At 40.2% G+C, this 14,858-nt stretch overlaps 1 protein-coding gene across 4 annotated transcripts in view; it reads left to right on the top strand.

Moving 5' to 3' along the window:
* LOC116514685 (ras-specific guanine nucleotide-releasing factor RalGPS2) overlaps positions 1–14,858 on the top strand; it is an 83,964-nt gene that overhangs the window by 8,909 nt on the left and 60,197 nt on the right. For 2 of the 4 annotated variants that reach the window (XM_032226334.1, XM_032226332.1), the window contains exon 2: positions 11,570–11,704. The exons of the other annotated variants lie outside the window; for them this stretch is intronic. In XM_032226334.1, the coding sequence (XP_032082225.1) occupies positions 11,648–11,704 (57 nt within the window). In that variant the 5' untranslated portion in view covers positions 11,570–11,647. The remainder of the gene's footprint in view (positions 1–11,569; positions 11,705–14,858) is intronic. 4 annotated transcript variants of the gene reach the window in all.

Here is a 14,858-nt window from a genome sequence, read left to right as displayed (position 1 = left end):
TGATATGATCTCCTTTCCATTAATGTCTTTTAATAGTAATTGTTGTCTAACAATACTTTTTAAGCTCTGGGTGCATACGCTTAAATTTGTTACTTGAATTTCCTGGTTGCAAATCACCATGTAAGCGTGAGAGAGGTTACATTATGAAATAGACGGTTCCCATTGAATATGACCATTAAATGTTGTTTAATGTTGGATACTATTTATCTGAAGAATGAGTATATAAAGGGTATATAGTATTTACTAGAAGATGTTAGCCATTTGAGGTAAGCAAGATGATGACAGAGGTACAGCAGAGGTAACAGAATCTAACCAAAATCAAAGTAGGGTGTTTTGCCAAGTGTTAGGCAGTGGCCACACAATTGGTTCTTTGAGGATCCAGAGATAATGAACAAAAGTAAGGAGATTTTAAACTTTATTAATAACTTTAGCAGGTAGATATTATCAGAAATATAAAAACCTAACACTTCAGGCAGGATGATCTCTCTTCAGCTGCTTGGAGTCCACTTTTAGGCCCTGGGTACACAGCAATGAACATTCAAGCCTGTGCAGAAGTTGGAAGACAATTTCAGGGTTTATATTAAAAAGACTCCAGAAGGCTCTCCTTCTGTGATGACAAGGCTGCAAGATCTGACCTTGACTAATCTGGGATGGGAACAAAATCCTGAGAACTTTCCAGATAAGGAAAGCTTTGCAGCTGTGAACATTCCTCCTCCCCCTTTCTCTTTATTCAGCAAGCAAGAGAGAAAAGCAAACAGGTTAGCTGAGAATGAGGTCTAAACTTCTAGAATTTTCTTAATATGAAGGAGAAAGCAAAATATGGCCCTATAATCCTCAGAATACAATGGTTTTCCATATTGTCAATCCACAGGGTTATATTAGTTTATTCTCACACTCTTCTCAGGATTCTTTTCACAAAGTCCCACTCATTATTCTGCATTCTCAAAATTAGCTCTACATTACTTCACACTAGATTTAGTGTTTTTATTTAATACTGAAACTTGTTTCCTACTCTTGAAAGCACAGTTGATATCTTCAAAATTAATAAATAAATGACATTTCAAAGCATGAGCACAAAACATTTGAATAAAAATTTGTAATTGCAAAATAAGTGAGATAAAATTATAGCATAAAATAAGAACTCAACTGAACTTGTACAACTTGCCCAATATCCTATGCATAGAAGCTCTAAGTGAAATCCTTTAAAAAATACCAAAAAGCCTTTGGAAAGCAATCTTGTTTTTGCATTTAAGTAATTAAGTTCAAAGGACTGATCAACGTTTCTGGTGAGATAAAAATAACATAAAGAAGAATCTTAACTGAAAAGGGCTTAATAGATTTTCTTCTTTATGTATTAGATTGTAAATATGAAAAGCAGAATTAACAATGGACAATGTACTTTTTGAAGCCTTTAGGGGTCCAGGCCTTCTACACATAATTTAAAGTATCATTGCCATATTGATCAGGCTTAATATTTGCAGTACATTTTTTCCCTGTCAAAGTTTATATTAATGCTAAAAGCAAACTTTTACATCTTCCTTTTAGGAATACTTAAGCACATGCTTTTTTTCTCCAAAGTTTGATGCCTCCAATACAGCAAGGTTATTTAGCTCAACCTTTTTCAAAATGTATTTGAGATGCATTTTTTGAGCCAAGTCATTCTCCTTTCACTAATTGAATGTAGTCATATTTTTCTCACAACTTAGAATAAAAAATAGATTGTTATGTTAAAACATTATAAACATTATAAAACTAAAGTACAAAGCAGGATATTTAAAGTAAAGTAGAATGAAGGGGAACAACTTGATGTGCAGTATCAAAACATTGATGTTTTGTGAACCTTCTATATTTAGTCCCTGAATTATGTGTTATGAATTAATTACATTCCGCTGTTATACCCCAAAAATGAATGAGACAAGAACAGATTCTTTGCTTAATGGGTTTATCTAAAGTTTAATGATCTAACGAACATGGTTTTAATATGGGCCTATCCATTTTGATCATCTAGATGTAATGCGGTCAGGAAGCAGGGGTGGGTTCCTGCTGGTTCTAACCGGTTCGCTAGAAGAGGTTCCACAAGTCTAGCGTGCTGTTTAGAACAGGTTCCACTGGTGGAATGCCCTCTCGCTTGCTCACCCCCGGGCCCCGCCCATCCAGTCGCCGCTCATCTGCTCGCTCCCCTTGCCCATCTGCACTATCTGCACTCGACATGTATGGTTGTGCGACTGTTGTTTACTTTTATTATTTGTATTTTGTTTTTTATGTTCCCCTTTTTCCCCCTTGAATTGTTCGCCGCCCTGAGTCCTCCCGGAGAAGGGCGGCATACAAATAATAAAATTCTATTCTATTCTATTCTATTCTATGCCTCTAAGAGCCCTATAGAGAGCCCTTGGCTCTCTATTGCTGCCTGCCGAGGAGGTAAGTAAGCTCTTTGCTGGCGTAGCGGCTTTTGGGGCTAATGGGGCTTGGGTTTCCAACCTGAAAGCCCCCGCCGCTTCTGGGTCTATTGCAGATGCGAGGAGCCGAGGAGAGAGTGGAGAAGAGCGTGAAGGTTCTTGGCACTCTGGGAAACCGCGAAAGCAGCTGGGAGTGGCGGATGGCTTGGTTTAGCCTCCCTGGACACCGCAGCAGCAGCCCCAAGCGTGCCGATCTCGGCATTTTTCGCATTGCGGCGTGCTGCAAGAGGGAGGGAGTGAAGACCTTTTCTGGATTGCTGGTGGTGGAGGTGCGGGCCCATCACCCCGAGCTCATCAAAGCAAGTCCGGGGAAGTCCTTTGCGCCGGCTGGAAAAGGTCTTCACTCCCTCTTGCAGCACACACACACACAGAGTGAGAAACAGATAGACACACACACAGAGGGAGGGAGGAGATACATATATAGAGAGAGACACACACACAGACACACACAGAGAATGACAGAGAGAGACACAGAGGGAGGGACGGAGGGAGATAGAGACAAAGAGCCACACAGAGAGAGAGAGACAGACAGACAGACACAGAGAGAGAGAGATTGAAAGAGAAAGAAAGGAAGGAAGGAAGAAAAAACAAAAAGAAAGTGGGAGAGAGAAATGAAAGAAAGAGATAAATGGAGAGAGAGATGAAGGAAGGAAGGAGAGGAAGGAAGGAAGGAAGGAAAGAAAGAAAGAAAGAAAGAAAGAAAGAAAGAAAGAAAGAAAGAAAGAAAGAACTTATGACTTCAATTGAGTCCAACATTTTGGTTGCTAAGCAAAAGCGTTAAGTGAGTTTCACCACATTTTCCAAGTTGGCCATGCCCACCTGGTCACATGACCGCTGAGCCACTCCCACAAAACAGGCCATACCTACAGAATAGGTTCTAAAAAAATTTGAACCCCACCACTCTCAGGAAGTGATTCTTTGGTAACAGCTCAAATGTTTTTTTCTTTTCATGTTAAAGATGGAGAATATATCCCTGCAATTTTCAAAGTATTCACAGAGAAATCTCCATCTCAGCTACTTTATGATTCCTGGTTAGGTCCCTACCTGTAGGTCAATGGAAGTGATGCAAAGTAAATTTATCAGAGCACTGTATATGCCCAAGAATTGTATCCAATATGATTTTATGGCTTGAGTTTAGCCAAAAGAAGATCAAGTTAAGAATTTGACCAATGGGTAAGAATTCCACTATTTTCTATTGGGACACATTTCACCCATTTTGTTGGATAAATTTCAATGTTTGTGGTCCCAAATAATCTTAATGGAGGGCAAAGTTTGATCTAGTGATTAAGGCACCAGGCTAGAAAGCAGGAACTCGTGAGTTCTAATCCTGCCTTAGCAATGAAAGCCAGATGGATGATTTGGGGCCAGTTACCCTCTCTCAGTCCAACTCATCTTACAGAGTTGTTCTGGGAAAACTAGGAGGAGGAAAGAGTTATTAGGTATGTGTTGTGGCCCAGCAGGATCCGATTGAGCTGCTGATGGACTTGGATAGCGAGGAACCAAATGAATCTGCCAGGGAAGATGTGGAGGACCCTGGGCAGGGTTCAGACTCAGAGCAGGGACCAGAGCGGCTGGTTGGCCACCAAGAAGCGCCTGAGGCATGGAGCAGTGGGGAGGATTCAAGGCAATTTGTTCCTGATGCAAGACTAAGAAGAAGAAATGGAAACAGCAGCTCAGAAGGCAGACTCAGAGACGATAATTAAGTCCAGGTGGTTGTGGCTTGGCCCCTCCCAAGAGAGTATATAAGTGAAGAAGTTGGGAGGGGTCATTTGCAGGACACAACCGTTTGAAACAATATTGGAATACTCTGTCTGTCTTGTATCTGATCTATCTTGTGATCTAGAGAATGCAGTCTGTAAAATGAGGGGAGAACAGAAAACACGCTGGTCCAAAATGTTACCTTGCTACACAGAAAGAAAAGTCATTTCCTATGACCACTGCAAGAAAATAATTGCAAAGAATTCCCGAAACTCTGCTCTGCATGCTTTTTCTATTTTTTTTCTTACTGCATGCTTTTGTTCCTTTATATCCTATCCTTAATGCACTCTTGAAGTAACTAGAAAGAAGGAAAGTTTGTAGACCCTGGAGTAACCATGTCCATAAGAGCAGCAGAGTCTTTCACTGTATTTATTCCCATTATTTTATTATTTATTCATTAAATTGGTTTGCCACCCATCTTGCTGCATTATCTTCCTTTTGTCTTCTCTTAGGCAGTTGGCCACATGACATTAGGACACAGCAACAGTCATAAATATGAACCAGTGGCCAATCATCTGAATTTTGTTCATATGATCATGGGAATGCTGCAAAGGTTGTAACTGAAAAATGGCCATAAGTCACATTTTTCAGTGCCGATGTAACTTTGAACAGTCACTGAATGAACTGTTGTAAATCGAGAACTACCTGCAGGACTTGACTCAACAATCATTTGTTTGGTTGTTATAACATGTTGTACTATCACTCCTGCTGTCACGTGATTGCGATCTATTTGTCTGGCAACCTGTTCGGGCTTATGACCAAATGCCCTGCAACCATGTGATTGCTATTTGCTGCTGGCTTTCCGAGAAAGTCAATGGGGAAGCCAGCAGTGAAGGTTTAAGGAGTCCCTCTCATATCTGGTAGCTGATTGAAAGAGCTACCTGCTAAGGGGATCTGAATTCCTTTAGTGGGTACTGAAATGGGGCTCAAATCTGGGGTGAAATTCAACCAGTTCTGGCCGGTTCTGGTGAACCGGTAGGGACAATTTGAACCGGTAAATATCATCCCAGTTTGGCCCCACCCACACCCACCCGGTCGCTCGCTTGCCCCTTCGGGCTGCTCACTGCCCACTCCTTCCGGCCGTTGCCCAGGCAAGTCCAAGCGGAGCGGTGCAGCAGCTAACAGTGTGCGCATGTGTGGCTGGTGCATGGAACAGGGCGGCAGCAGCAGTGTGTTCAAGAAGTGGAGCAACTCCGGTAATTTTCGCTGCAAGAAGCCTGCAGTTAGCGTACCTTTCAACACAAGAAGTGCCTCCAGGTGCACCAAAAAAAGAGGCTATGGCTGCAGGCATTCGTGACCGGGGGGGGGGGGGGCGAGAAGTGGGCTGGCGGGGAGCCCAGCGGCAATGGCTCAGCCCTGGCTGGCCTTCCCTGGCAGTCAACTGCAGGAGGAAGATAAAGATATGTTGCATGGCGAAGGGAGAGCGGGAGGCCTTTGACAGATTAGGCCAGGCCTGGGCAGAAAATAGATAGAATAGAAATTCATTTTTTCCTACTGGGTTCTGTGGGTTTGGTGGTGAGAGATCATGTGATTGAGCATAGCCATGAGTGACACTGAGTTGGCCATATCCACTCAGTCACAGGACCCACCCACCCACCCCAAAGCCACATCCACAGAACTGGTAGGGAAAATTTTTGAATTTCACCACTGGCTCGAATACTGAAGATTTGAGCACTGTTTCTGCATTCCACTGAAAGAGTCTTTTTGCACATGGAGGGTAGGTGAACTTCTTTGTCAGGGTGCAAAAACAGCTGAAATCTTGAAGATTTGAACTCTGTTTCTGCATCTCGTCAGAGGAATTCCACTTTAACAAGTAGCTCTTTCAAGTAGAAGTGCAGGATGCCTCAGGGGATTAGGAGAGGCCCAGAACATGCCACATGCAAATGTCTCTCTGCTCAGAGTCTGAACTGCTCCTCCGTGCCAAAATTCCTGCTGGTATTTTGGCGTGGAGGATTTTCAGCTCCTGAGTGGAGCCTGCCAGAGTCTCCCCGACCTTCCCTGAAATATCCTCCTGTGGGGTCTCTTCAGTTAACAATGTGTGAGGTCACTTAATGACTACAATCAAGAGTGTTAGGATTGCAGTTGTTGAGTGAAGAAGTCATGTGGGGATTTGTTCTTAACAATTGCTTCATCGGTGACCAAGATTCCAGTCCCAATTTGTAGGACAGAGGCAAGCAGAACCAGAGGGTGGAGTTAAAGAAGGGATTATTCCCTACACAGCCAGAAGAGCTAAGTCCAATTGCCCACGAATGCCATTAAATCTTATCTAGGTTATCCTTTTTGTTGTTGTGTTGACCTCATTTTAAAGGGATTAATTAATTTAAGTTTGGTTTTCAAGGCCATAATAATCAAATACATTCCAAAGGTCATAGAACACTTAATTTCATTTTCGATACACAGTGTTATCTTATTTTTGAATTATGAACCTTGAGTTATATTAGTGAGTTTTACATTTAAGAGTGGTCCTTTAGTACAATTTTGAAATAATCTTGCTTCAGCATAAATTCATAACTTGGAAATAGATGGCTTCTGTGAATCACCAGTTAGATGCAAAGCAGCCTTTTTTTCTGTAATTATTTACAAAAAACATGTTGAATTAATACGTTGATATGTAAATCACAAGAATGTGCTTTATGCTGATTGTAAAGAATAAAACCTTTTGAGTCATTCTCATTTAATTTTCATATGTTCATTGACCATTCAAAGTTATGATGAGACTGAATCAGTGGTGGGATTCAGCCAGTTCGCACCTATTCGGGAGAACCGGTTGGTAACTTTCTAAGTAGTTCAGAGAATCGGTTGTTGGAAGAAATCTCCTTTTGTTTTTTTCCACTTTGCAGGGCTAATCCTGTAAGGAAGGCAGGAAGGAAACATTCTAGTGTTGTTTCTAGCCTAATCTTTATTGACCTGCTTACAGAAACTTCCTCTCCGGTTAACCCTTATTACATTGTAACAGCTAAAGCAAAGCGTCCATCGCCCTGAGTGACCTTGAGTTGGCCACACCCACCCAGTCATATGACCACCGAGCCCCACCTACCCAGATGGTCATTAGGGCAGAGAACCGGTTGTTAAATTATTTGAATCCCACCACTGCACTGAATGCAATGCCCCCATGGTCACATGAACAACATTTGGGCCCACCTCTTTTGGCCAAATCTGATGCCGCCAGCTGCCTTTACCACCTAGCCCTGCCTGCTGCCATCACATTTCTCTCACACCCCACCCAGACCCTCCATTTGTGTCCCACCCAAGGTCTTCTTCTGCACCAGTGCTGCCAGAGCTTCTCTTAAATCCCGCTCAGGACCACTGTTCACACACCAGATGTAACGGAATGTGTGATGATGTTGAGAAACAAGGGGAAGAAAGGCTCCCCATGAAACAAACAAACAAGAGGTAGGAGCCCCCAGAGAAAGAAACTAAGAAGGTAACCTGACTTAGTGGATCAAATAATTAAAAGAGCCGAGGTGGCGCAGTGGTTAGGGTGCAGTACTGCAGGCCACTTCAGCTGACTGTTATCTGCAGTTCAGCGGTTCTAATCTCACCGGCTCAAGGTTGACTCAGTCTTCCATCCTTCCGAGGTGGGTGAAATGAGGACCCAGACTGTGGGGGCGATATGCTAACTCTGTAAACCGCCTAGAGAGGGCTGAAAGCTCTATGAAGCGGTATATAAGTCTAACTGCTATTGCTATTGCTAAAAGTAGCTGCGGGAAGTTTGTACTTTCAGACTTGCAATACTGACATCAGCCCTCCCAGATGAACCAGATAGGAAACACTACTAGATGAACTAATTCTATTTTATTTTAAGGCGACATTAACAGATTCTTATTCCCCATCGCTTAGTGCCGATAATCTCGGCAGTCCCCATTGCTGTCACTAACCAAAACCTACTGGCCATTAGGTAAGGACCCATCCCAGTTCAAGTAAATCCTAGCTTGGTACCTCCCAGTCCCAAGCCATGATAAAATAAAGAAGTTCCTCTTGTTGAATCCCATCCTCTGCCTATCTTTCCCCAATATTTCACCATTTGGCTGCCCATTACCAGCTGATGCTAGCTGCCCCCACCACCTGGCCCTACATGCCTGTAGTGTACCAGCTGGGGCCTTTTGTGCCCCCTTCTTGGGCTGATTTACAACTGCATGCTTTATACACATTGCAAGCATAACTCAGTAATGAGAAAAACCAGTCCCAGTTACTGTAGTTAACCAAGGATTATCTGTATAACTAACATTTTGTATATTAATTTAATCTTTTATTAGTGCTGATTGATTAAATTCTTTTATTCTTGAACCGGAGAGCTTGGATATAGGATTTACATATTATTTAGATATGCTCCATATTCTTTCCCTTATTAAAATTAGCTTCATGTTTGTTCGCAACATTTCAAGATGTAAGAGTGGGCAACCCATAATGCTCAGGCTATATTGTTAGCAAGTTATCAATGTTCCTGCCAATTTCTTTTATCTTTTTTCAATAAACAATTGCAAAACTATTTTATGCCTTAGAACTATGTCTCAGAAAGCAAAAATAAATTTTTATCTTATCCTCACTAGCGTCATTCTTTCACCAAACACATACCTTGTAACTTTCAACACTTTTGGAGGTGTTGGAAACATAGCTTCCTCCCTTGTATCAAACATTACAGATTTTTTTTTTAAACTTAAGAAAAGTCTGCTAAATTAAGCTCCCTGAACTGTCAAGAGTTCAAGATTCATTAGACATCATTAATGGGAGATAATTTTGTTTTGAACTTTGCATGTAGTCAGACTTTCCCAGTCTTAAATGCTATTTGCTTTTAGTTTAATAGTATATTTATGTTGAATATTTTGGAATTATTTTTCCTTCAGAATAGTGATTAGTGTGCAGTGTGTGTGTGTGTGTGTATGTAAAAACATTTTTGAAAGTTGATAACAATACACATAGTCCTCGACTTACAACCACAATTGAGCCCAACATATTCATTGCTAAACAAAGCAGTTGTTAAATGAATCATGCCAGGATTGTTAAGTGAATCACTGCAGTTGTTAAGTGAATATTGTGGTTAAGCAAATTTGTTCCCCCCCCCCATTAACTTTGCTTGTCAGAAACCAGCTGGGAAGGCTGCAAATGTTGATCACATGACACCCGGATGCTGTAACTATATGCTGTTTGCCAAGCACCCAGATTTTGATCATGTGACCATGGAGATGCTGCAATGATTAAAAGTGTGAGAATTGGTCATGTCCCTGTTTTACTGCTGCTGTATCTCTGAACAGTCACTGAACAAATGGTTGTAAGTCGAGGACTACCTGTACAATACTGTAAAATCAAGAGAGGGCAAAACAGATCCTTAACTTTCATTCCTTTATATCCTTAATAGTCTTTAAACTTCATACATCTGGAAGCTAGCAATTCTGATTACCCGTAGTTGTCTTCCCTTGCAGCTACTATATAACGGAAAAACTGCTCTAGGGGGAAAAAATGGCAAATGTCCACCCTGCACCTTTCAAACTTTTTTTAATGTGCTTCATTGCTTAGGCCGTTGCTTTGGCACAAAGTTATTTCTGCACCAACATTTATTGAATTTTAAATTTCTGTTTATATTAAGTTATTTTAAATTGTAAGTTTCTCATTATATTATATTGTTTTAAGTATGTTGTTTGGTTCATTTTTGTCAATAAATAAATGAATAAGTTTTTATTGATTTGTTTGAATGGGCTCTCTCTATCTAATTTTAAGTCTTGTGTAAAGAACAAATCACATTTTTCAGTCACATTTACAGGTAGTCCCTGACTTATGGCTGGTTGCTTAACGACTGTTCAAAGTTACCACAAACCTCTCTAGGGGTACTTAAGGCATAGTTGTGTCAGCTCCCTCCCCCGGCCTGCGTTTATAACAGTTAGGAGCGTCCCACAGTTACATGGTAGTGTTTTATAACAGTGTTTTTTTTTTTTCAAAAAGCAACATTAATTCTGTTTTTCAGCAAAACCTACACTGTGGACCATTGATTCACTTAATAACCATGACATTCATTTAATGACCACTGCAAAAAATCAGGTTACATGGGTGACCCAACTTTCGACTGTCACGACTTATGACTATGATTGATAGGTTCCATTATAGTTGTAAGTAGATGACTAAATGCATGTAGAAATATTGAAAAATCAGTTTACGGACTTATAAGGACCACTGCATTTACTCTCATATTGTACACTTCTAGTATCATGTCCTGTCTTCTATTTACTTCCATATCTTCAATGCCTACTACGCTCCTGTAGAGTCTAGATATCCTTCAATATCTTATCCAAAATGGAAAGAAACTAGATCTGTCTAACACTAGAAACAGTTGGACATACTCTACTTAGGCATTGCTCCAAAACTGTGAAAAATCCTCAGCTCTAAAGTGAATTTTAACCTGATCAAATCTACTGTGTCCAATATAATGAAAAATGCTAATAAACTTTGTAATACAGAGAGGCATTTTCCGTATTTATCCTTTTTGATAGCCACTTGCTGTTAGAAATTCCACTGTAGAAAAGATGGAGAAAATGTTCAAGACAAGACAAAGAATGTGTTTGAATAACGTAGTGCTGAAGAACTATTTTAAAATAAATTGATTACATTCTCAGAAGCACCAATGCTGTAGATATATAAGTCTCTTTAAACAGTATAAACATCAAATGTAGATAAATAAAATATATTAGCATTTGTAATGATAGCACCAACTAGATATCTTAATATTTTTCCTGTTTACTGGACTCAGATGGTCATTAAAGTAATGGGTTCACCGACAAAAGGGCGAATGACAAAACCGCGCTCGACCAAACCGCGGTGACAAAACCGCATGTTCTAAAGCGCTCCGATGAATGAGCGCTGAATCGCGCCGACAACAACGCGGCGACAGAAGTGTGCTGTAAAACTAAACCTAACCCTAAACCTAACCCTAAATGTAACGCTAAACCTAACACTAAACCTAACCCAAAACCTAACCCTTACCTTAACTTAAATCGCCCTTCTGCCGACACGCTGTTGTAAATTGCCCTTCTGTCAACATGCTGTTGTCGACGCGCTGTTGTCGGCGCGTTGATGACGTCGCGGTTTTAGCGACGCGGTTTAGTCGGGCGCAGTTTTGTCATTCGCCCTTTTGTCGGGTCACGAAAGTAATGTACTGTTAGTTTGAATTTGCTGCTGTTCTGATTAAAGTTCCCAAGATTTAACTGAATTATAGTTGATATAATGGTGATTTTGCACAATGTAAATTTTTTATTCCACTGTATTTTGCATTAAATTAGATTTTTTTTTTGGTAATTTGGCTATTAGCAAAAGTATGTTGAGCTGTATTACGAGGCATATCCTTAACATTACTTTTCTTTTTTAAGGAATGATAACTTGCGTGAACGTGAACGAATAAAGCCATTTCTGCAAATGTAGGGCAGAAGGTCAATGGTGCAAACAGTATGGCCCTAATGAACGGACAGACCAGTAATATTAATATTGTAGCTACTGCTTCAGAGGTAAGGAAGAAATAAAGAATGTCTTATGCAGTCAAATAATAACAGAATCAGTCCATAATAATCATATATAATACAGTACAGAAGGAAGGGTAAGTTTAAATATTATGATATGCAGATAATTCCTCTGTGCTGTAAAACTATAAGGCATATTTACAGTATAAAATATGTAAGCAAAAAACAATCCAGGTAGTCTTTGAATATGACCGCAATTGAACCTAAAATTATGGTCGTGACAGTGGTTCAACAGTTAAGCCATGTAACTATGCCCAGTTTTATACCTTTTTTTGCAGTGGTCATTAAGTGAAATCTGCAGTTGTTAAATCAATTTTATCCAATGGGTGTTTTTAATAAACACCATAAAGTGGCAAAAAATGCCAAAAATCATGGACAAATGACATGGGGCGCTGCAAACAGCCATAAATGTGAACTGGTTTTGCCAAGCGCCAAAAATGCATTCATGTGACCATAGGAGAAGCACAGTAACCAGGACTCCGGAACCAGATCATAAGTGTGCTTTGACAGATCCGTTGTAACTTGAAATAGTTGCTAGGTAGCCAGTTGTTAACCAAGGATTACCTATATGGACATCTTTGTTTTGTTCTTAAGATGATTATATAGTACTGTTCTTTGCAACTAAGGGAGTTATGTCTTTTGACTGTACCTCTTGTTATTTCACTGATTAGATTTGGGTGGGTGTACATAACAAAATGAAAATTACATAATTGAAAATATAGTTTGATCCCATTTCAAGCATTATTTTAATTTGAAATATTCAGAGTTACCTATTAGGAGTTGTCAGATAGTATTTGACAATTTAGGTGAATAATTTGCCCATTGATAATTAAAAGTAGTAAAAATGTAACACAATAGCAGTGGTGGGTTTCAAAAATTGTTCGAACCTACTCTGTGGGTGTGGCCTCCTTTGTGGGAGTGGCTTGCCACCCATGTGACCGGATATGAAGATGCCGACGACACTTGTCAGAACCACCTTAAATTACCTCACACACAGCACTGGCATGCATAAGAATATGATGTACACCTGTTTTTTTAAAAGGCATCTTTGGTTTGCGTTAAAACAACTTCAACACAGGCAATGTTCTGATTGCACCACAAATGCAGTAGTCATCCTTACCTTTCACAGAGGCACTGGGTTTTATAAACATGAGCATGATAATGTAGAATAATCATATCCAAGGACCAGTGGTGGGTTTCAAAAATTTTTGGAACCTCTTCTGTAGGTGTGGTCTGCTTTCCGGGTCCACTAGTGGAATTTCTTCTAACCGGTTCGGTAGATTTGATGAACCGGTTCTACCGAATAGGTGCGAACTGGTAGGAACTCACCTCTGCACAATAGTCACTAATAGGAAAACAATCTCAACAATCAAGAGACAGTGATTGTATCAATAATAAATCTGCATGTTAATGGATTTTACCGAAAAGGAGTATTGTTATTGATTGATTATTTATGCAAGTTGAATTTGCCATTTATGTGAAGGGAAAGAATGGAGAGAAGAACATAGCTCTTTTATAACAGAAATCTCCAGCCCTCAGGCCACAGCTTACTACCAGGCCATGCCCTAGGCGAACATGCAGGCAAGCATGCACGCAGCTCCATTTGCACAAGTGGCAAGTGTGCATGCCTGCCACTACCGCAAATGGATAGAACTGCACACACGTACTTACCCACCACTTGTGCAGAACCATCCTCTTAACCCCACCCCCACCCTGCCGGTCCGCAAAGCTGGAAAGGTTGGGACTGCTGTTTAATAAGACTTGTATAATATATTTTGATTAGCTTGACACAAGAATTAGAGATTTCAAATGGTTTTCACTTGTTTAATTCCACTGACTTGGTTTTTAGTGATGCATTTTATATTTCTGTACATTCGGTGGAATTCAGTTCTTACCTTCAAGATGGCATCTATAGCATTTCTTTAATTTAATAATCTATTAAATTTATATGCTGCCCAACTCTTAATTACTCTGGGAAGCTCACACAAGTTATAATTCCAATAAAAGGTTTAAAAAAATGGCAAAAATAACAAACCAGATAGAATAAAGCAAGAAGTCTCACTCTCCTTTGCCTGTGGCCTGGGCGGAGAGCGAGGTCTTCACAGCAGAGTAGGGCCATCCAAACTTTGGGGGGAAACCTTATTCTAGAATAATACAGGTGCTTCTATAGAGATGATGCACTTCCAGAGTCCCAATAGATAATTCGAAGGAGTCCTTAGGGATTGGGCGGCATATAAATATATTTAATAAATAAATATTTAATAAATAAATAAACAAACCCAGAACATATAAATTCTACAAGATCAAATCAGCTGAGCTGATATGGGAGAGGGGCAGTTCCTCAAGTATAGGTAGTTCTCAAGTTACAAGCATAATGGAGTCTGCCCATTCAGGTTGGAAGTTGGGACAGCATTAAATGAACTGCCTCAAGTACCGTAACAACCAGCCATCCCTGCTCTCTCCAGTGGATTTGTTAAATGAATGCACAGATCATTAAGTGGAGCTCAGGGATGGGGAGATCCTGAGAGGACTTAAAGCCTAGACTGTAGATTGCCTCTAGAGCAGTGGTTCCCAACCTTTTTTTGGCCATGGCCCACCTAAGCGTCTCTAAAATCCTGATCCCCCCTACATATAATTCTTACTTTACTCAAAAAGTGAACTCTACTCACGGGGAGAAAGCCTAAAAGGCCATTAATTTGGTTTAAACAAGGTTCAAATTGCCCCCATTAAAAATCAACCTCTGCTCTAGAGGCAGTTAGACAGAAAGCTAAAGTTTGCAAAAACCCAGTATTCTCTATTTTGTTGTATTAGTTAGCTTACTTTTGGAGATGATTTCAGTTCAAGAGAAAAAGCTTCAGAAAAAAATTCTTTTCTTGCTTGCTTTGTTCCTCTTCAGTTGGAGTTGAGGTCAATTTTTTTAAAGGGTTTATAGATTGGGAAACAGAGGCAGAGACTTTATTTTTAGCACCTAAATGGGAAGGGAAGATCAAAAAATCTGTCCCTCCCAGCTTGTTTTGTTTTGTTTATTGAAAAAAAATGTGGCTTTCTGAGGAGGGAGGTGTTTAAGTAAGAGAAATCTTTGGGGAAGCTCATGCTAAAGCTGCCCCTTTTTTATTCAGAGACTGGCTTCCCAAAGACTAAC

The sequence above is a fragment of the Thamnophis elegans genome, chromosome 11 (genome assembly GCF_009769535.1).
Source record: "Thamnophis elegans isolate rThaEle1 chromosome 11, rThaEle1.pri, whole genome shotgun sequence".
NCBI classification, from domain to species: Eukaryota; Metazoa; Chordata; class Lepidosauria; order Squamata; family Colubridae; genus Thamnophis; species Thamnophis elegans.
Note: the sequence above shows the minus strand (reverse complement) of the source record. Positions and strands in the feature narration are given on the sequence as shown.